At 37.0% G+C, this 22,385-nt stretch overlaps 1 protein-coding gene across 5 annotated transcripts in view; it reads right to left on the reverse strand.

Annotated features, from left to right (window-relative positions):
- Nucleotides 1-22,385, reverse strand: part of LOC127859832 (uncharacterized) — a 54,327-nt gene that overhangs the window by 4,271 nt on the left and 27,671 nt on the right. For all 5 annotated transcript variants that reach the window (XM_052397342.1, XM_052397340.1, XM_052397341.1 and 2 more), the window contains 3 exons: nt 18,739-18,802; nt 3,500-4,386; nt 62-103 (listed from right to left, as the gene is read on the reverse strand). In XM_052397342.1, the coding sequence (XP_052253302.1) occupies nt 62-103; nt 3,500-4,386; nt 18,739-18,802 (993 nt within the window). The remainder of the gene's footprint in view (nt 1-61; nt 104-3,499; nt 4,387-18,738; nt 18,803-22,385) is intronic.

Consider the following 22,385-nt stretch of genomic DNA (forward strand, 5'->3'; position numbering starts at 1 on the left):
AACAAGGCACTATATCAGTATTTTTTTAACAACATCAATGTTACATTAGGTCTTAGCCTACCTCTGTTACCTTCTCAGATCTTCTGGAATGGCCATATGCAGTCTGGAAAACAAAACATTCACATCATTTAACATAATTTGTGTGTCTTTTAGGCTAGAAAGATGGTATTGTATGCTTATCAAGGAGCAAATAAAGTAAAAATTGCCAGTCGCTCACCACATCTCCATTGCACACCAATTGAGTTTCATGTTGAAATCTTATATGGTATCTGAGATATAGCCCAGAAACATTTAATCATACAAAAAGGGCAATAACTCCGATTTATGACAGTGTAGTGTTCTGTTTCTTGTGCATGGCACATCTCCCAATTGATATCTATTCACCCATGAAGTTTTATGTTGATATCTTATTCAGTTTCTGAGATATAGCCCTGAAATGTTTATGACAGACAGATGGACAAACTGACTGACTGACAGGTTTAACCAAATGTTTAATTATCTAAGTATAAAAGGGGTCATAATTCTGTCAAAATGCCAGTCAGAGTTACATAAATTTGCCTGCACAGTCCCCTTATGATAGTAAGTGTTGCAAGTATGAAAGCAAATAGCTTTGATACTTTAGGAAGAAAGTGAACCTAAACACAAAACTTAACCAAAGCAATATGACAAGGTACATAGAAAATACTTGAGGTGGTACGCAAACTTTAACATAGATTTATCAATAATATGCATATTCAAAGTGAAAAAAGGGCCATAATTCTTACAAAATACTTGATACAGTTGTCTGCTCTTGTTTGTAGGTTGGGGTCATATTGGTAAAGAAGTATGCAAAATATGAAAGCAATATGTGAAGGGACATAGAAAATATTTGAGGTGGTACGCAAACTTTAACATTCCAACACTCGTGCTCACGCCGACGCCAGGCTGAGTAGGATAGCTCCACTATATATATTTTTATATATAATAGTCCAGCTAAAAAGTGTCTTGTATATCTACATTTCATGGTAATGACACATTAATAGCTTAATCTCGATTGCTTTAAAATGTGTACAACGTTTGCTCTTCAAACGTAGGACCATTGTCTGCTTGGTACACATAACTCAAGAAACTAAACTAAAACCACTGCCCACGAAAATGGAATCTTGCATATCTCAATTTCAAGGTGATGACATATTAAAAAATTCAATCGAATTGCTTGAGCAATGAAGAAGTTGTTTGCCTAAAAACTTTTTTATTTTGGACAAACCAACCAATCAAGCAACCAACCAACAAACTAATCAACCAACCAACCCATCGACAGCTACTCCTGTTATGCTCCTCGATTCCTGTCAGACTTAGTTTAGCGAGTAATCAAAATACACCTAATATGGCAAACAAAAATAAGGGAATAATCCAATTTAAATAAGTGACCCAACTTCTTTATTTGCTTATGGTTTCAAATTGTTGCTCTAATGTTGACTATCAAAGCTTGACATTTGTAGCAAGGTCAATTATAACACCAACATAGAACAAACAATTTGTGAATATGCAAAACCAAAACATACACTTTAAGTGTGATTATTATCAATTGAATGTTAACCCTGTGCATGCTGGAAAATTTGTCATCTGCTAAAATGTTGTCTGCTGAATTTCAAAAATTAGCATTTTCTTGGATTTTTTTTTCAAAGAATACTTTTAGAATAGCAAACAGTTTGGAACCTGATGAGATGCCACGTTTGCAAAGGCCTTCCAAATTCGGTTCCAGCACTGAAAGAGTTAAATTGCTAATCATGCAACCCACTCAAATATGACGCAAATTGTGTCAATGTATTTTGGCAGATACTCAAGAGCTTATAATTTAAAGTATGGGAGGTGATTTGGAACAGAGAGGTCATGTTGATCATGCACTTATCACACAGTAATCTCAACAGAACAATAATCCTGTTACCATTCTGTCATTGCATGGTTCAACTATGTGTACCAAATAAAAATTGCTCAAATTATTTTCTATTGCCCTACGCTAATACGCACTCTTTCAAAATGAAAAGCACTTTTAATATGATAATAAAATAGAGCTTGTCATATGCCTATCCCCACCCCCACCTTGATAACGTATTTGATTATATGGAGTAAGATGGATAAATTATGTTTTTGAAACTTCAAGTTGTAAAAGTGGCCTAACTTTAACAATTCTTGATTAGTTAACACAGGATATAAGATGTATAGTTTCGTTCCATTAGGAGCGTTGCACATTTGAATGTTGTTAATACGAGTTGGACCTATTTTGTGTCTTAGGACAGATAAAAGGAGGAACAGGCAGACAGACAGACACTGGGGGGAGGGGAGAGGGTATAATAACTGTTAACTGTATACAGAGTAACATAATCTCCAGTTAAGAGTGTTATCTCTTTAGATTAAATTAACATAAACCCACAGAATAAAATGGTGTATGGCCTACCAAGAAACATTAGATACAAGGGTAAATATTACAATGTTGATTTATAAACAAGATTAAGCTTGTATAAAGCTGGTGGAATTAAATGCAGAATACTACAGAGGAAATTAATCGAGCAGAAATTAAGCCCACTTGATTGATGCAGAACACTGAGAACAAATTGGATTATAAAATATTATCTTGGCAGCTTATTGCACTTGAAAAAGGTCAATGCTATTATCCATCATAAATACAGAACAAACATACATTAACATTACATGTCAAAGGCAACAAAGGTTTGAACATATTTAAACACAGATCTGTCAGCAACATCATTTTACATTGTTTTGTTTTTTTCAATTTTTTTCACAGAGACATAATATTAATACATATAAATATATGAAACCTGTCATGGTCTAGCTAGCTTACAGGCTTCAGTACAGTAGGGTTAAACCCTTTCATTGAAATCTTTATTGTTAAGCTCTTGTAATGTCAATTACATTAGAAAGAATGGAGTGTGATGTCCTCTGTACACTGCCGTGATTCTGGTCTCAAATGAATGGGGAACCTCGGCAATATGATCTGGTTATTCAACAGCTTTAGGTGAGCAATTAGGGACAACACATATACAAATGCAACAGCTTAAGTCATGTTACTCTACTACTTAAAACACTATGTAGTATTAAATGCTGTAATTTCCTTATTTGCACTTATCTTTTGAATGGGGACCATGATGATTTCAGTTTATTGTACTTTGCGTGTATAAATGTACAAATTGGCGTATCTCTATTACATTCTATTTCTATTAGTACCACCCTCAACTACACATATGCTGAATTGTTAGCGTTAAATGAACAACAGTAGGTTTACATTTAAGTCTATAATCAGTTTTTCATTAGAAATAAATATTGATTTTTGCTCAAGGCCTACTCAAATCAAATCTACAGATTTCCAACATAAAAAAAAATATCTGTAGTTATAATGATTTAATTTTGAAAGGAAACTAGCCATATTTATTTTGTATTGTCTACTAACATAATTGATTTTGGTTGGTAACAAAACACATTTCTCTAGCTTATACTGTACCTCTGTCATTTTACTAAAGTTCAAGGTTGGCCGAAGGTCACGGCGCCGTCTGCGCGCCGTCTTCCTGTCCAGGAACGAGGGCTGAGATCGACAGCGTGGCACACGGCTACGATGATGTGGAGATGACGGCACAGAACCGTTGACTGCTGCAAGCTGGTAGGCTGACCCTTGCAGGGCCCCAGCCGACCCCGACATGTTACACACCAACCCCCCAAAGTTCCCAGAATTCATCGAGATCCTGTCCTCAACTGAAAGACTACGGTTTCTAAATTCCTGAACGTGGCGCATCCTGTCATGAGACATGTCCCAGCAGGCATGGGGGTCACCCATACCCATGTAGGGACTCACCGCTCCATCGCTGTATACAGAATTGGGACGAGACAGTGGCGCTGAACCATCACTGTAAACGGAATTCGGGCGCGAGACTGGGGACTCTGGAGGCGTCAAAAGATCCTCTGGAGTAATGTGGCCAGTGTCTCGGTGCCTCTGCCCACACGGAGCTATACTAGAGAAGTGAAAGTTTCTTAAGTCACTGTGCGACCACTGGTCAGCCTGTGCGTTAAACATTCGATCACGAATGCTGCAGGAGAAATTCCTCCCTGATTGTACTGCGACTGGCTTCCAGAGTGCTGTCCCCTGGGGTTGCCATGACGATTTTGCAGGCGGGATGTTGTACTCAGTCTCTGACGGCACACAGTTCCGTTTCTTGGGACGAGGGTCACCTTGGAAACTATGATCGTAAGATGCGGGAATTTTACGTTCACCGATGACTGCTTGACTGTTGATGGAGACATTTGGATGTCTGTGTAGGCCTCGCCTTTCATCGCCGTCTTTGTTCCCTGCTGACAAAGGGGCTGCATTCAGTGGCATCGTCCACACCTCCTTACCTGTCACCAGAGACAAGAAATATATATGAGCCTTGCTCTGGGAAAATAGGGTTAGATGCATAAGGTGCTATTTCAGATAAGTCTGTGCAGTCTGCACAGGCTAATCAGCGACGACAATTTCCGCTTTTATTTATTTTTTCTGAAGGAAGTCTTTTCTTAGTAAAATTCCAGTTAAGATGGAAAAAGTCGTCCCTGATTAGCCTGTGCAGACTACGCATGCTCATGTGGGGTAACAGTTTATGCATTAAACCCCTTTTTCCCAGAGCGAGGTTCATTTGTACAGTATCTACATTGATACTGCATGTTTGGCCATAAAAAACATTCTGAAAATGATGTGTTTCTATACAGGACACTAAGCCAAGTTGAAAAGGGAGTACGAGGGACGCAAGAAAATTTAACTCTTTGCATGCTGGGAAATTTGTCGTCTGCTAAAATGTCGTCTGCTGAATTTCTAAAATTAGCATTTCTTCGATTTTTTTCAAAGAATACTATCAGAATAGCAAACAGTTTGGATCCTGATGAGACGCCACGTTCTGTGGCGTCTCATCTGAATCCAAACTGTTTGCAAAGGCCTTCAAAATTCGGTTCCAGCACTGAAAGAGTTAAGTTTCAGTATCTGTAAAATCAAATATACTAAAATACATTTTAATCTGAACTAGATCCTGTCACAGTAATGACAACTATGTCCAGACACTGCATGTATTAGCATGTAGCAAGTTGCATCTAGGAAAAAATTGGACCCTGGGGCATGGCCATTTTTGACAAATACAATTTGTGTACAATGTTTGTGGAGAAACCCAATTAATAGAATGCAACACACAAAATACAAAATCTTTGGGTAGCCGGTTTCAGAGGAAAAGATTGTTTAACCCATTTATGCCTAGCATCTAGAAAAAAGGCCTTGGCAAACAGCGTAGACATGATGCAGCGTCTCATCAGGGTCTGCGCTGTTTGCTTAAAGGAATTTCTGTAAGAAATATTCTAATAAATATAGAAACAAGTTTCATGATCCTAGGCCTAAGCGTTCTTGAGTTATCATCCGGAAACCATTTTACTATTTCGGGTCACTGTAACCTTGACCTTTGACCTAGTGACCTGAAAATCAATAGGGGTCATCTGCGAGTCATGATCAATCTACCTATCAAGTTTCATGATCCTAGGCCTAAGCGTTCTTGAGTTATCATCCGGAAACCATTTTACTATTTCGGGTCACCGTGACCTTGACCTTTGACCTAGTGACCTCAAAATCAATAGGGGTCATCTGCGAGTCATGATCAATGTACCTATGAAGTTTCATGATCCTAGGCCCAAGCGTTCTTGAGTTATCGTCTGACAACCACCTGGTGGACGGACCGACCGACCGACCGACATGAGCAAAGCAATATACCCCCTCTTCTTCGAAGGGGGGCATAATAAATATACTAGACATCCCTAATTTTGGAAATAAATTGATCCTATTTAAAACGATGGGCGAGTCCACTAGGCATAAATGGGTAAAATGATTGTGCTGTATAAATCTGTTTAATCAATAATGTACCCCCTCCCCCTTGGTGTGCTTAGTTTTGACCCTAGGGTGAAGACTTTATGAAACTAAAACCAATACAGTATGTTTCATTCCAAATATGACGAATGTATGGAAGTTGTAGCTTTAGAGACGTAACAAAAAGTTGATAGGAAAAATAATTATAGTTTATGAATATTTCATGGATCCATGCTCAGATCATTTTAACTATTTTAACTTCACATAACACTAGTCATCATACTAAAAGTATGAACAGAACTAAGAAACATGCAAACAAAACATAAAATTCAGTATTATTGCCAAAAAGTGAGCCAAAATTAAGGCATTATATATTCAATGAGTAATTATTACTTCACGTAATTGAGTGTTAGGAAATTGTTGCTTTGCATTTTACAAAAGATGGTTTCTCAAGCAATACTACCAATTTAATGACATTTTACTATAAGGCCACAACAAATTGATTACATGTTCTATGGATTTCCCGCACCTAAAATCTTAAAACGAAATAAAAATATTTTCATTTTTATTTTGCGCCCGAAGCAACAATTTGTGCTTCGCACATATTCCTTCAATGATTTAGTTTAATTTAGCCTACGTATTTTACGATATAGACTGTTAAAACGATTTCCGATGTTGATTGGTTTATGGTAAAGAATGGCGGCGTCCGTCTGCATCGTTGTGTCGGCGAAAGATGTTAATGGAAATGTTATTTTTCCGCCAGTTGCAATCACTCACTGCATTACTGATGATTTCCGTGCTTTGTTCCTCGCAGCAGCATCTGCATAGGGATGCGAAATATAACCAGAATGCGTCAATACAGTAAAAGTTTATGGCTTCAACAAAGCGGCCCAGTAGGGGGCATTGTGTTTCACAAACACAGCTCTTGTTCATCCTTGAAATACATACATGGCATGGCATTTCTCTTTGTACTTTCATTTTCCTGAAAGTAAGTTTCTAATGGCATTTGATTAAAGCTTCTCAAAGTTTTGTTTGGAACAAAAATAGTGAAAATAAAAGTAGACCATGTTTTCTGTTTAATGAATTTTACAAGCACATCATGTCGGTAAAAATGGGAATTTTTGTAAGCTTTATAAAAGACTCTAGATTTTTGCTGTTGAAATAGAGAAAATTATGATGACTGTCAATTTTGTGAAAACGGTCAATAACATTTTACTTTCTTGCAGGAGGAATTATTGCAGAACATCAAGACATGCCAGCCATATATCTGTGGAGATTAGTTAGAAGATGCACCTGACCTGTATGTTTGGAGATGTATGACCTGCAACTCTGAGGTGGAAACAGCTTATTACTCAGCCAAGTGTCGGCATTACCTACTGCCAGTGTGCATCCACTGTGGAACTCCTGACAGTTTGTTAGATGACAACAATGCATATGTTGCAAATTTGTATTCAAAATATTCCATAGTCAGACCAATTTGTGTCTTGTAGACATTCTGGAGAAGAGGCAAAAGCTTGGGGCACCAAAAAGTTTGTTAAAAAGCAAAATGTCAAGTGAACTCATTCAGGCCTTCAACCATTCCTACTTTGTTTTGGTTTGAAAATGACACCAAAGCAGAATTATGTTCATAGGATGTATTAGTGTTGACATGTTGTAATTGAAAATGAAAAATCATGGATTGGATTAAACAGCAAATGCTTTAACTTTAAAATTATAAGTGTTTAGTCTTTACCAATTTTACTTCTATTTCTACAGATTTTATTTGTTTTGCCTTAAGATTTAAGCTGATTCTTAGTCATTCCTGATTGAATGTTATTGGAAAAGTATGTTGTGTTTAATCCCCCACCATAGGCGGAGGGATATTGTTTTGGCGTTGTCTGTCTGCCCGTCTTTCCGTCCGGCACTTTTGTGTCTGGAGCCTTATCTTGGAAGTGCTTTGTGGATTTCATTGAAACTTGGTATTAGTATATATATGGATAAGAGGATGATGCACGCCAAATGGCATTGTACACCATCTGTTAAAAACAGAGTTATGGCCCTTTGTATCCTGAAATAATGCTTTTTGTGTCCGAGGCAATATCTTGGAAGTGCTTTGGCGGATTTAATTGAAACGTGGTATGAGTATGTATAATTGGTAAGAGGATGATGCACATTGGCGTTGTCCATCAGTCCAGAAAACTTTTGTGTCCAGAAGTATATTGGCTGGGATATCATTCAACAAATTTGCTTGTTTAAATTGATTTGATTAAAACATATATCCCTCTTATTGTTGTACTACTATTGTTATAAATATATATAATAGTACTTGTCATTATACAAGAATGTATACTAGTCTTTTTTGCACTCAAATTAGACCAATATATTTGCTATGTTGAAATATAGTATCAATTTATATAAACAATATTTGTTGTTGTTTTTTTCGCTTTTTCGCTCGCCTGCAATTTAAATAAAAATGGAATAAAAATAAATTTATTTTTATTTCGCTCGCTTGCTCAAGTTCTGGTTGGCTAAAATCCATAGAACACATCATCAATTTGTTGTGGCCTAAATGCTAAATGTGTATAAAATTGTCCTGCCTCAAAAAAAATCATACTTGAAAATTGCTTCATGCCCAGATTTCAATGAAAATCTCAAGATGCCCATTTACTGCAGAATTGACTTGTATTTCACATCAGCAAGTTGAATGTCACATGCTAACTATGCAATTTTATTTTAATTTCTAATGTTAACCATCAATTCGTCTTCAAATTACATTCCTCCTACGTACTTGTTGAAAATGTCTTATTTCAAAAGAGCTTCTACAATGCTTAGTGTGATAAAAATACTTGAATAAAGAAAGAAATCTAAAATTATTGCAATGATCCTAATTGTATATGATACCATAATTACATATAAATGCCCTTGCTTGATAAACATAATTTTCACAATTACCGTTCAACTTCTTAAGATAGCCAGGTGGTGCCAATTATCGTACTTGTTATTGAGAAGGCAGTATATAATACAAGAGGGCCTGAAAGGCCCAAAGTCGCTCACCTGAGATAACAAGATATTATTGGGACAAATCTTATGACCAAGTTTCACGAAGATCGGAAAATAAATGTGGCCTCTAGAGTGTTAACAAGGTTTTACTATAGCCATATAAGGAACAAGAGCACCGCCTTGCTGGTGCAGACCGCTCATCTATTTTCTTTTTAAAGGTGAAGGGACTCTCAATTTCAATCACAAAGGAGGGAGGGGTGGAGTGAAGAGGGGTGTATAGTGTGGGCTCGTGGACATTTATTACATTATCTTCCAAAATGCGAAAAAAAATGCAAAAAAAAAATCGGGGGGGTGGGGGGGGGGGGGGGGGGTGGGGGGAGGGGATTCTTGGGTGCGATGGTTGGATGGTATTTCAAAAATAAAATAATAAAAATAAATATTTATGTTTTTTAACCGTTTCAAAAAAAAATTCGGGGGGGGGGGGGGGTGAGGTGGGGTGGGGGGTATAGTGTGAGGGTGTGGTGGTCATTTGTGAGATGATCTTTAAAAAAAAGGGGGATGGTTTTGGCGGAGTCTATTGTGGTATGTCAGGTAAGAGTAGTTTTGTCAACGTATCAATCAAATCTAATCATAAATAAAGAAGTTATGGCAATTTTAGCAAAATTTAATAATTTGACCTTGAGAGTCGAGGTCATTCAAAGGTCAAGGTAAAATTCAACTTGCCAGGTACAGTAACCTCATGATAGCATGAAAGTATTTGAAGTTTGAAAGCAAAAGCCTTGATTCTTTAGAAGTTAATTGTGGATCGAAACACAAAATTTAACCATATATTCAAAGTTACTAAGTAAAACAAGAGCACCGCCTTGCGGGTGCAGACCGCTCATCTATTTTCTTTTTAAAGGTGAAGGGACTCTCATTTTCAATCACAAAGGAGGGAGGAGTGGAGTGAAGAGGGGTGTATAGTGTGGGGTTGTGGACATTTATTACATTATCTTCCAAAAAAAGCGAAAAAAAAAAAAAAATCGGGGGGGGGGGGGGGGGGGGGGGTTGGGGTGCGATGGTTGGACGTTATTTCCAAACTAACCTGTTTTAAAAAAAAAAAATTGGCGGGGGGGGGGTATTTAGTGTGAGGATGTGGTGATAATTTGTTGAGGCTGATCTTAAAAAACAAAAAAAAAAACAAAAAAAAAAAAAAATTGGGGGGGGGGGGCAGGGGGGGGGGGGGGGGGGGGGGGGGGGGGGGGGGGGGGGGGGGGGGGGGGGTGGGGGGGGGGTATAGTGTGAGGGTGTGGTGGTCATTTGTGAGATGATCTTAAAAAAAAAAAAAAAAAAAAAAAAAAAATTAGGGGGGGGGAGGGGGGAGGGCACGGGGGAGGGGGGGAGGGCACGGGGGATGGTTTGGGTGAAGTCTATTGTGGTATGTCAGGTAAGAGTAGTTTCATCAAAGTATCAATCAAATCTAATCATAAATAAAGAAGTTATGGCAATTTTAGCAAAATTTAATAATTTGACCTTGAGAGTCAAGGTCATTCAAAGGTCAAAGTAAAATTCAAGTTGCCAGGTACAGTAACCTCATGATAGCATGTAAGTATTTGAAGTTTGAAAGCAATAGCCTTGATACTTCGAGTGGATCGAAACACAAAATTTAACCATATATTAAAAGTTACTAAGTCAAAAAAGGGCCATAATTCCGTAACAATGACAACCAGAGTTATGCAACTTGTCCTTTTACTGTACCCTTATGATAGTTTGTGAGTGTTCCAAGTATGAAAGCAATATCTATGATACTTTAGGGGTAAAGTGGACCAAAACATAAATCTTAACCAAATTTTCAATTTTCTAAGTATAAAGGGCCCATAATTCCGTCCAAATGCCAGTCAGAGTTACATAACTTTGCCTGCACCGTCCCCTTATGATAGTTCATAAATCTTGCAAGTATGAAAGCAATAGCTTTGATACTGTAGGAATAAAGTGGACCTAAACACAAAACTTAATCAAATTTTCAATTTTCTAAGTATAAAAAGGGCACATAATTCTGTCAAAATGCCAGTCAGAGTTACATTACTTTGCCTGCACAGTCCCCTTATGATAGTTAGTAAGTGTTGCAAGTATGAAAGCAATAGCTTTGATGCTTAAGGAACAAGAGCACCGCCTTGCGGGTGCAGACCGCTCATCTATTTTCTTTTTAAAGGTGAAGGGACTCTCATTTTCAATCACAAAGGAGGGAGGAGTGGAGTGAAGAGGGGTTGTATAGTGTGGGGTTGTGGACATTTATTACATTATCTTCCAAAAAAGCGAGAAAAAAAAAAAAAATGAAAAATCGCGGGGGGGGGGGGGGGGGTGGGGGTTGGGTGCGATGGTTGGACGGTATTTCAAACATAACCGTTTAAAAAAAAAATGGGGGGGGGGGGGTATAGTGTGAGGGTGTGTGGTGATAATTTGTGAGATGATCTTAAAAAAAAAAAAAAAAAAAAAAAAAAAAAAAAAAAAAATTGGGGGGGGGGGGGGTGGGGTGGGGGGGTGGGGTGGGGGTATAGTGTGAGGGTGTGGTGGTCATTTGTGAGATGATCTTAAAAAAAAAAAAAAAAAAAAAAAAAAAAATTAGGGGGGGGGGGAGGGGGGGAGGGGGGGGGAGGGGGGGGAGGGCATGGGGGATGGTTTGGGTGAAGTCTATTGTGGTATGTCAGGTAAGAGTAGTTTCATCAAAGTATCAATCAAATCTAATCATAAATAAAGAAGTTATGGCAATTTTAGCAAAATTTAATAATTTGACCTTGAGAGTCAAGGTCATTCAAAGGTCAAAGTAAAATTCAAGTTGCCAGGTACAGTACCCTCATGATAGCATGTAAGTATTTGAAGTTTGAAAGCAATAGCCTTGATACTTCGAGTGGATCGAAACACAAAATTTAACCATATATTAAAAGTTACTAAGTCAAAAAAGGGCCATAATTCCGTAACAATGACAACCAGAGTTATGCAACTTGTCCTTTTACTGTACCCTTATGATAGTTTGTGAGTGTTCCAAGTATGAAAGCAATATCTATGATACTTTAGGGGTAAAGTGGACCAAAACATAAATCTTAACCAAATTTTCAATTTTCTAAGTATAAAGGGCCCATAATTCCGTCCAAATGCCAGTCAGAGTTACATAACTTTGCCTGCACCGTCCCCTTATGATAGTTCATAAATCTTGCAAGTATGAAAGCAATAGCTTTGATACTGTAGGAATAAAGTGGACCTAAACACAAAACTTTATCAAATTTTCAATTTTCTAAGTATAAAAAGGGCACATAATTCTGTCAAAATGCCAGTCAGAGTTACATTACTTTGCCTGCACAGTCCCCTTATGATAGTTAGTAAGTGTTGCAAGTATGAAAGCAATAGCTTTGATGCTTAAGAAATAAAATGGACCTAAACACAAAACTTAACCAAAATTGTCAATTTTCTAAGTATAAAAAGGGCACATAATTCTGTCAAAATGCATGCCAGAGTTATCTAACTTTGCCTGCCCAGTCCCCTCATGATAGTAAGTAAGTGTACCAAGTTTGAATGCAATAGCATTGATACTTACTGAGAAAAGTGGAACTAAACGCAAAACTTAACCAATATTTTCAATTTTTTAAGTATAAAAAGGGCACATAATTCTGTCAAAATGCACGCCAGAGTTATCTAACTTTGCCTGCCCAGTCCCCTCATGATAGTAAGTAAGTGTACCAAGTTTGAATGCAATAGCATTGATACTTTCTGAGAAAAGTGGACCTAAACGCAAAACTTAACCGGACGCCGACGCCAACGCCAACGCCAACGCCAACGCCAACGCCAACGCCGACGCCGACGCCAAGGTGATGACAATAGCTCATATTTTTTTTTCAAAAAATAGATGAGCTAATAAAATGGACCTAAACACAAAACTTAACCAAAATTGTCAATTTTCTAAGTATAAAAAGGGCACATAATTCTGTCAAAATGCATGCCAGAGTTATCTAACTTTGCCTGCCCAGTCCCCTCATGATAGTAAGTAAGTGTACCAAGTTTGAATGCAATAGCATTGATACTTACTGAGAAAAGTGGAACTAAACGCAAAACTTAACCAAAATTTTCAATTTTTTAAGTATAAAAAGGGCACATAATTCTGTCAAAATGCACGCCAGAGTTATCTAACTTTGCCTGCCCAGTCCCCTCATGATAGTAAGTAAGTGTACCAAGTTTGAATGCAATAGCATTGATACTTACTGAGAAAAGTGGAACTAAACGCAAAACTTAACCAAAATTTTCAATTTTTTAAGTATAAAAAGGGCACATAATTCTGTCAAAATGCACGCCAGAGTTATCTAACTTTGCCTGCCCAGTCCCCTCATGATAGTAAGTAAGTGTACCAAGTTTGAATGCAATAGCATTGATACTTTCTGAGAAAAGTGGACCTAAACGCAAAACTTAACCGGACGCCGACGCCAACGCCAACGCCAACGCCAACGCCGACGCCGACGCCGACGCCGACGCCGACGCCAAGGTGATGACAATAGCTCATAATTTTTTTTCAAAAAATAGATGAGCTAAAAAGGGCCATAATTCCGTAAAAATGACAACCAGAGTTATGCAACTTGTCCTTTTACTGTACCCTTATGATAGTTTGTGAGTGTTCCAAGTATGAAAGCAATATCTATGATACTTTAGGGGTAAGTGGACCAAAACACAAAACTTAACCAAATTTTCAATTTTCTAAGTATAAAGGGCCCATAATTCCGTCCAAATGCCAGTTAGAGTTACATAACTTTGCCTGCACAGTCCCCTTATGAGAGTAAATAAGTGTTGCAAGTATGAAAGCAATAGCTTTGATACTGTAGGAATAAAGTGGACCCAAACACAAAACTTAACCAAATTTTCAATTTTCTAAGTATAAAAAGGGCACATAATTCTGTTAAAATGCATGCCAGAGTTATCTTACTTTGCCTGCCCAGTCCCCTTATGATAGTTAGTAAGTGTACCAAGTTTGAATGCAATGGCATTGATACTTTCTGAGAAAAGTGGACCTAAACACAAAACTTAACCGGATGCTGACGCCAACGCCGACGCCAAGGTGATGACAATAGCTCATAATTTTTTTTCAAAAAATAGATGAGCTAAAAATGCACCGCCCCCTGGCAGCCATGTTTTTTAACCAACTGGCATCATTTTTAAACTCTTCCAAGATATTATTGGGACGAATCTTCTGACCAAGTTTCATGAAGATCTGACAGTAAATGTGGCCTCTAGAGTGTTAACCAGATTTTACTATAGCCATATAAGGAAAAATGCCCCGCCCCTTGGAAGCCATTTTTTTCAAGCAAACATAATTATTTTCGAACTCATCCAAGATATCATTGAGACCAATCTTCTGACCAAATTTCATGAAGATTGGACAATAAATGTGGCCTCTAGAAGGTTAACAAGGTTTTACTATAGCCATATATAGCCATATAAGGAAAAATGCCGCGCCCCTGGTGGCCATGTTTTTAAAGCAACCAAAACCATTTTCGAACTCATTCAAGATATCATTGGGACAAATCTTCTGACCAAGTTTCATGATGATCGGAAAATAAATGTGATCTCTAGAGTGTTAACAAGGTTTTACTATAGCCATACAAGGAAAATAGCCCCGCACCCGTGGTGGCCATGTTTTTCAACCAACCAGCATCATTTTTGAACTCGTCCAAGATATTATTGGGATTAATCTTCTGACAGAGTTTCATGAAGATGGGACTATAAATGTGGCCTCTTGAGTGTTAACAAGATTTTAGTATAGCCTTATAAAGCCATATAGGAAAAATGCCCCGCCCCTTGGCGGCCATGTTTTTCAAGCAAACGTAACCATTTTCCAACTCGTCCAAGATATCATTTAGACAAATCTTGTGACCATATTTCATCAAGATTGGACAATAAATGTGGCCTCTAGAGAGTTAACAAGGCAAATGTTGACGCCGCACAACGCACAACGGACAATGCACGACGGACAAAAAGCGATCAAAAAGCTCACCATGAGCAAGTTGTGCTCAGGTGAGCTAAAAACAGATTAAAATGAAAAAGAAGAGATTAAAAGTACACTGTTTACGCCTCTTAAACACTGCCACTTACTTTCAAACAGATAAAGATTAAAGCTGCTTTAAAACATTTTGTTATGCAAACCAATTTTAATACAATGATAAAGTAATTGGCATTACATGTTAGTATAACCTTTAATCACACATTCACTTCCTACAATTTGCAAGACCAGTTAAATACCCAATCATTTTTTAACCAGCATCAACAATTCTTTACCCCATTTATGGACCAAAATCATTTCTCTAAAACTTTGTAAACTTCATCTTTTTAAACCAGTGTTTTTTTTCTTTTAAAATCGGGTCCCGTAATTGGCTCCATTCCCAATGGAAACAAGAGCTGTGTTTGTGAAACACAATGCCCCCCTATTGCGCCGCTTTGAAGCCATATATTCGACCTTTGACCTTGAAGGATGACCGTGACCTTTCACCACTCAAAATGTGCAGCTCGATGAGATACACACGCATGTCAAATATCAAGTTGCTATCATTAAATATTGCAAAAGTTATGACCAAGGTTAAAGTTTGGGACAGACACACACATACAATGACAAACAGACAGACACATACAATGACAGACAGACAGACTGGCCAAAAACAATATACCCCTGATCATTCGATCCGCAAGCATAACATTATATATTTTTCCAAATGTAATCTAAAAATTCTAAAAGAAGTTTTAAAAAAAAAATATTATTTTTTATTTTTTAGATCTCAATATTTTGTTCAACTCCCATCCATATAAGTTCAACCTAAGTAAATATAAAAACACTGAAAACACTTGTATTCTCAATTTTGAAGGTTTTTTTAGCAAAACAACATCAACACTAATTGCCCAATTTAAAAATAAGGCCAAAAAAAACAAGGGACAAAATTGTCACAAAACCAGGTTTTCAATTTGAAAAAAAAAGTCTGATAAAGGGAGACAACTCAAACTGAATTGATTGTTTATAATTAACCCCCTTTGTTTCAAAATAAATCTATTTTTAGTTGTGGCTACCTTGACCTTGGAGATATTGACGTAATTCTTTAATGCCGCACACCGTCCAATGATTGTGAACAAATGTGCCAAATGATTTTAAAATCTCACAATGAATGACATAGTTATGGCCCGGACAAGCTCATTTATGGCCATTTTTGTCCTATGAATTCAAATTGAGACCTTGACCTTGGAGATATCGACGTAATTCTTTCGCACAACACACCGTCTTATGATGGTGAACAAATGTGCCAAATGATTTTAAAATCTCACAATGAACGACAAAGTTGTGGCCCGGACAAGCTTGTTCCAGCCGCCCGCCAGCCCCCCGCCCGCCGACATTCGCCAATTTAATAACCAGTTTTTTCTTTCAGAAAACCTGGTTAAACATGCGTCTGTTTCTGGTCTCCTTGGGAAAAAAAACATGGTCAGTAGGTTACGGGATTTTTTTTTTTGGGGGGGGGGGGGGGGATACTAGAATGGAGGGCTACTAAAGCTTATAATAAGAAATACATCATGTATATATACGCTTTGTTTGCTTGATATTACATCTTTTAAGAACACATTTTTTATAATTTTTTTTGGCGACCCCAATAAAAAGTTGAGGGTCGGCACCGATTCGGGAGACACGGTCGGGCGACCCGAAATGGACCTATGTTTTTTTTGGCCTTCATCAAAATGCCGCAAATTTTCCCAATCCAATTTTCCATAATGGTGAATAAACACTGTATACATCTCATTTATGTTCTCTTTTTTATCCACACCATTTCCCTATATCTTTTCTATACACATTTTATATGACTTTTCTGACAAATCAAATTTCTTACACATTTTACCCATATTTCCTTACCACATAAAGACCATAACAATTTATTAACGCTGTTTAACTTTGCCACATTTCGTCAAAATGTATTCCACACCACTTTTTGACCTATAACATCAATTCCCTACCAGTTGAGTTTTGTTTTTGTTTTCACCAAAAAATGTTTAAATACCATCACTTGCTGTGTTATAATATACATTTGCAATTGAGCACAGGTTTGTAAGGCCACAAAGCAATGGAAGGGTCTTCCCCAGGCCATTTAAGCGCCCCTTGCCGGGGCGCTTGAATGTCGAAATCAGAGTCCCCGGGGCGCTTGAAATTTTCCAATCAGTGTATTCTTCAGTAAAAGAAAGTGGAGATTGTCCAAAAAAATCAAGGTTTCCCTATCAGTGTATCAATATTCCCTGTTTTAAAAGAGCACTCGGTACCTACTTTCACAAGTAATCGCCATAAACACCACATGGGGTAATGGATAATCCACTGATAAGAGAATAGCATGACGCGCGTATCGATTATTCTAGCCACATTACACGGTCATTTAAATGCTGACAAGGATGTATCTGGTAACTTTCCAGTCGTCAAACTGTGAAGTTCATCGTCAAATCGGTTACGCGAATGCTTATGAGGGCGGGGTTAACTATCGACCATTATTTTTGATTGACGTCGGGCATGAAGTAAGAGTTTATCGCAGCTTGATTAGCAAGAAGTTGTACCATTTGAGTAATATAAAACCGGTAATTAGTACAGTACAGAACATTAAAGACGGTTTCGGGCATCATCATCACACCTTTTTACTGTAAACAAGTGTTACCTATGACTCATAATTAATACGAGAAATTAATTGCAAGTGGTAAACAATTAATTATTATAGCCGAGTAAGTTGTGCAAATGACTCCCGGTTACAATTATGTGATAACAATTTATTTAATTCCAGTACATGTATATTTCAACATGTCCATTTATAGAACTGATTCACCTCGTTTTTCTGACATTTATTCGACACGTAATGCGCTTTAACAAATTTTCGTTGAATTAATTACGCAGACTTGTAAATGTTTCGTCCGATAATCGATAGTTAGAAGACTGATGATGGCAACCGGCCGTGATCCTTGTGGACAACGTTAATTTCATGCATAATTCCGTCAAAACATTTATTCGACTCGTAAAGTGTGTAAACAAATTATCGTTGAATTTATAACGCAACGGTTAATATTTGTTGAAATCTCAAATGGAAATAATTAAATTTGTAATCCGAAACCCATTACCGTAAGTCGATGTTAACGCGTTTTTAATCCGAAACACACTTCCGAATGTAAATGTTACCGCAACGTTAAATATTTTTGCTTCAAATTAGCAGTGCACATTTATTTTGTGTCGAATCTTTTTCTCAATCAAAAAGAGCGCGAAAATTATACAGCATGTACAACGTCGCGTCTATTGCATACAAATGGCGTGTATTGAGCGTTTGAACAAGCACACAACAGGTCAGGGGATTGACGCATATTCAGAGGCAATATTTCATCAAATCTATAAATAGTCACTTAAAAAATGGCAAGGTTTGTGTTAAAGAAATAACTGAAAGCTTTTATCGTAAATATTTACCAGAAAGAGATTGATAAAAACGGAATAAACGGGATTATCGGGAAATAAATAGAAACTTGAAAAATAGTAAGTATTCAGTAATAGAGTCGGGTTGAAACGGATGTATTGGGGAATCGTTCGAGTCGGGATTTTACTATCTGTGCGGAAAAGTTTTAAAACAATTAAACAATATAAAAAAACATATTTTTAAATGACTGGGGGATTTTTTTGAAGAGTCATAGCGCACCAAATGACATCTTTTGACGCTGTTTTTCTTTGAGTTATAACGCACCACAGAACGTGAATTGACACGTTAAATTAAAATAAAATCAACGTCAGGAGGGGACACCCCTCCCCAACCCACCCTCGGGGCGCCTGAACAAATTCCTGGGGAAGGCACTGAATGGCCATGTTTATATTCAGACCCCATACATACCTCCATTGCCTGGGCCTAGTTTGGCTTGTGCTGACTCACTCAACTTCAGGCCATCACTGCTCATCTGTAATTATAACACACACAACATTAACAAGGGACAAAAGTGTCACAAAACCAGGTTTTCAATTTGAAAAAAAAAGTCTGATAAAGGGAGACAACTCAAACTGAATTGATTGTTTATAATTATCCCCCTTTGTTTCAAAATAAATCTATTTTTAGTTGTGGCTACCTTGACCTTGGAGATATTGACGTAATTCTTTAGTGCCGCACACCATCCAATGATGGTGAACAAATGTGCCAAATGATTTTAAAATCTCACAATGAATGACATAGTTATGGCCCGGACAAGCTCATTTATGGCCATTTTTGTCCTATGAATTCAAATTGAGACCTTGACCTAGGAGAACTCGACGTAATTCTTTCGCGTGACACACCGTCTCATGATGGTGAACAAATGTGCCAAATGATTTTAAAATCTCACAATATAAAAAAAGTTATGGCCCGGACAAGCCTGTTCTGCCCGCCTGCCAGCCCCCCCGCCCGCCAACATTCGCCAATCAAATATACCAGTTTCCTTAAAAAAAACCTGGTTAAAAATATGGCAAAATTCAAATACTAAAACTGTGTAACATCACTGAGAACTCTAACAAAACTCCATGACTAATTAATACAAGGTGCAGGATCACATGACTTTGTGGGTTAACAATTGAACTTTAATGGATGTAAACACACTGGTAAGTGGTGCTTTTTTCAAATAACTTTTTTAAACAATTTTTGGTAAGAATTTCAACTAGTACATATAAGACAGCTTTTTTTTATTGCATATGGCAATCTGAAATACACCATTTTATTTAATAAGCCTGTGTTCTTCGACAAAAATTTGATGTGTGCAACATTCATTTACACCGTTATGCAGCATGCAACGTGAAATTTTGTCATTGATTGCGGACCTAATAAAGAATTTATTTTTCAATCTTAAGATATCAGCACAAACTGCAAATACTATCTTTTATGCACGAAAGATTTTTGAAAATGTATTGAAATAATTTGAATTATTTGTAAACAAGAGCTGTGTTCATGAAACACAATGCCCCCTACTGCGCCGCTTTGAAGCCATATATTTGACCTTTGACCTTGAAGGATGACCTTGAACTTGACATTTCACCTTTGAAAATGTGCAGCTCCATGAGATACGCATGCATGCCAAATATCGAGTTGCTAAATTCAATATTGCAAAATTTGACCTTTGACTATAACCTTTGACCTTAAAGGATGACCTTGACCTTCCACCACTCAAAATGTGCAGCTCCATGAGATATGCATGAATGCCAAATATCGAGTTGCTATCTTCAATATTGCAAAATTTGACCTTTGACCTTGACAGATGACCTTGACCTTCACTTTTCACCACTCAAAATGTGCAGCTCTATGTGATGCACATGCATGCCAAGTATCAAGTTGCTATCTTCAATATTGAAAAAGTTATGGCCAATGTTAAAGTTTTGGACAGACAGACGCCATATATTTGACATTTTACCTTGAAGGATGACCTTGACCTTCACCTTTCACCACTCAAAATGTTCAGCTCCGTGAGATGCACATGCATGCCAAATATCAAGATGCTATCTTCAATAACGAAAAAGTTATGGCCAATGTTAAAGTTTTCGGACAGACGCCATATATTTGAAATTTGACCTTGAAGGATGACCTCGACCGTCACTTTTTACCAATCAAAATGTTCAGCTCCATGAGATACACATGCATGTCAAATATCAAGTTGCTACCTTAAACATTGAAAAAGTTATGGCCAATGTTAAAGTTTTCGGACGGACGGACAGACGCCATATATTTGACATTTGACCTTGAAGGATGACCTTGACCTTCACCTTTCACCACTCAAAATGTGCAGCTCCACGAGATGCACATGCATGCCAAATATCAAGTTGCTATGTTCAATATTAAATAAGTTATGACCATTAAAGTTTTCAGACGGACGGACAGACTGACATACTGACGGACAGTTCAACTGCTATATGCCACCCTACCGGGAGCATAAAAAAATCGTTCTTAACGGTCTGTTTACATTCTGTCCAGCCCGTGTGTAAACCCATAAAATCCCTGTTGATCCTACAACCTGAATAACCACCATCTTACAGTTATTTACAATTTAAATCTGCGTACTATTACACATTACAAACTATTCAACAAAACAAGCATAATTTATATACTCTCTAAAACTCATTTATATAAATAATAATTGTAATATATTGACAATTTAACTTTGCAACATTTTGATGAACTATTTTTTATATGGATATAGTTTACAAATTATTATACTAAATTAAATGATAATGAAAATACTGCTGTATAATTATAAAATTGTCCTTTACGTTTGATTTATCTAAAATAACCCACTTGACAATCTGATTGAAAACAATGCCATTAAAATAAAGTGAGCAGAATAATGAGCTTTTAATATAATTATTGAGGAATAATCAAGTAATCTAAGGCAATTTGCCAAGTCAATTATGTACACTTTATCTTTTCCAATCGTTCAAACCTATGAATGTTCTATCTGCAAGTTAAACAATTATTACCGGCATAAACATATTTGAACTTCGTCCAAATCTTTGTTTTAAGCAAGCAAATCTAATTAATCATGCTGAAAATAGGTCTCACAGAAATCAAACAATCCACAATCATTAAATTAACATTACTAGCAATGACCTTCTATAAAAGGAAACTCTATCTGATGTGAACTTAAAACATCATACAATACTTAATAAATCTATGTTAAAATTCTTACATTCTTGGTCTTGCTTATAAAACATTGATGATGAACAAAAATACAACTAACAGTTATACAAGATTTTCTGTTCATAGTGTGTGTTTTTTAAAAATATATATCAATGATGAATGAAAAAACTTAGATTTTTTTTCTCATGGCATGTAACGAAAAATGCACTAGCCAGGTAGGACTAATGTTAGATGAATCAAAGGTGGAATTTCACACCCATGCTCCATTCAGTAAACATGTCCCCACTTAATACCATTGGATACATAAATATGTGTTTGGTTCAAAGATTAACCAAGGGCAATAACTCTAAAAATAGTGGAGCCAGAGTTATGGTTTGTATGCAATGCACATCCCCTAAATCAGGTTACCAACATGTTAAGTTTCTAATTGATACCTCTTTTAGTTTTTGAGATATTCTCCCTACAAAATTTAAGTACAAAAATTAACAAAGGGCATAAACCCACAGTGCATGTTGAGATTTCTCTAAGTCATTGATCTATTTTATGCAAATAAAAACTTTCAGAAGGCTTGGCGACAATCAAATGAAAACTGGTTGAGTTAGAGAGTGGAAACCAAACAATGCTGAATGACAAAACAATTAGGAAACTAAATGCCTCTCTATGGGGGCGTACAAGCAAAAAAAATATTTTCACAAACTCAGATACTTGTGTGATTTCATGAAATTTACTTTTTAAGTTCCCACACAGAAGCTTTGTAGACCTGGATGTAGAAATAAATGTAATTTACAGCCAAACATCAATCTTTAGCCTTTTTTCTGATGAGGTGAACCATGTACTTGACCTTAGTGACCTTGGTGAAAACACATTCCTCACATTACCTCCTGATAAAT

This window comes from Dreissena polymorpha, chromosome 15 (genome assembly GCF_020536995.1).
Source record: "Dreissena polymorpha isolate Duluth1 chromosome 15, UMN_Dpol_1.0, whole genome shotgun sequence".
In the NCBI taxonomy this organism is placed as follows: Eukaryota; Metazoa; Mollusca; class Bivalvia; order Myida; family Dreissenidae; genus Dreissena; species Dreissena polymorpha.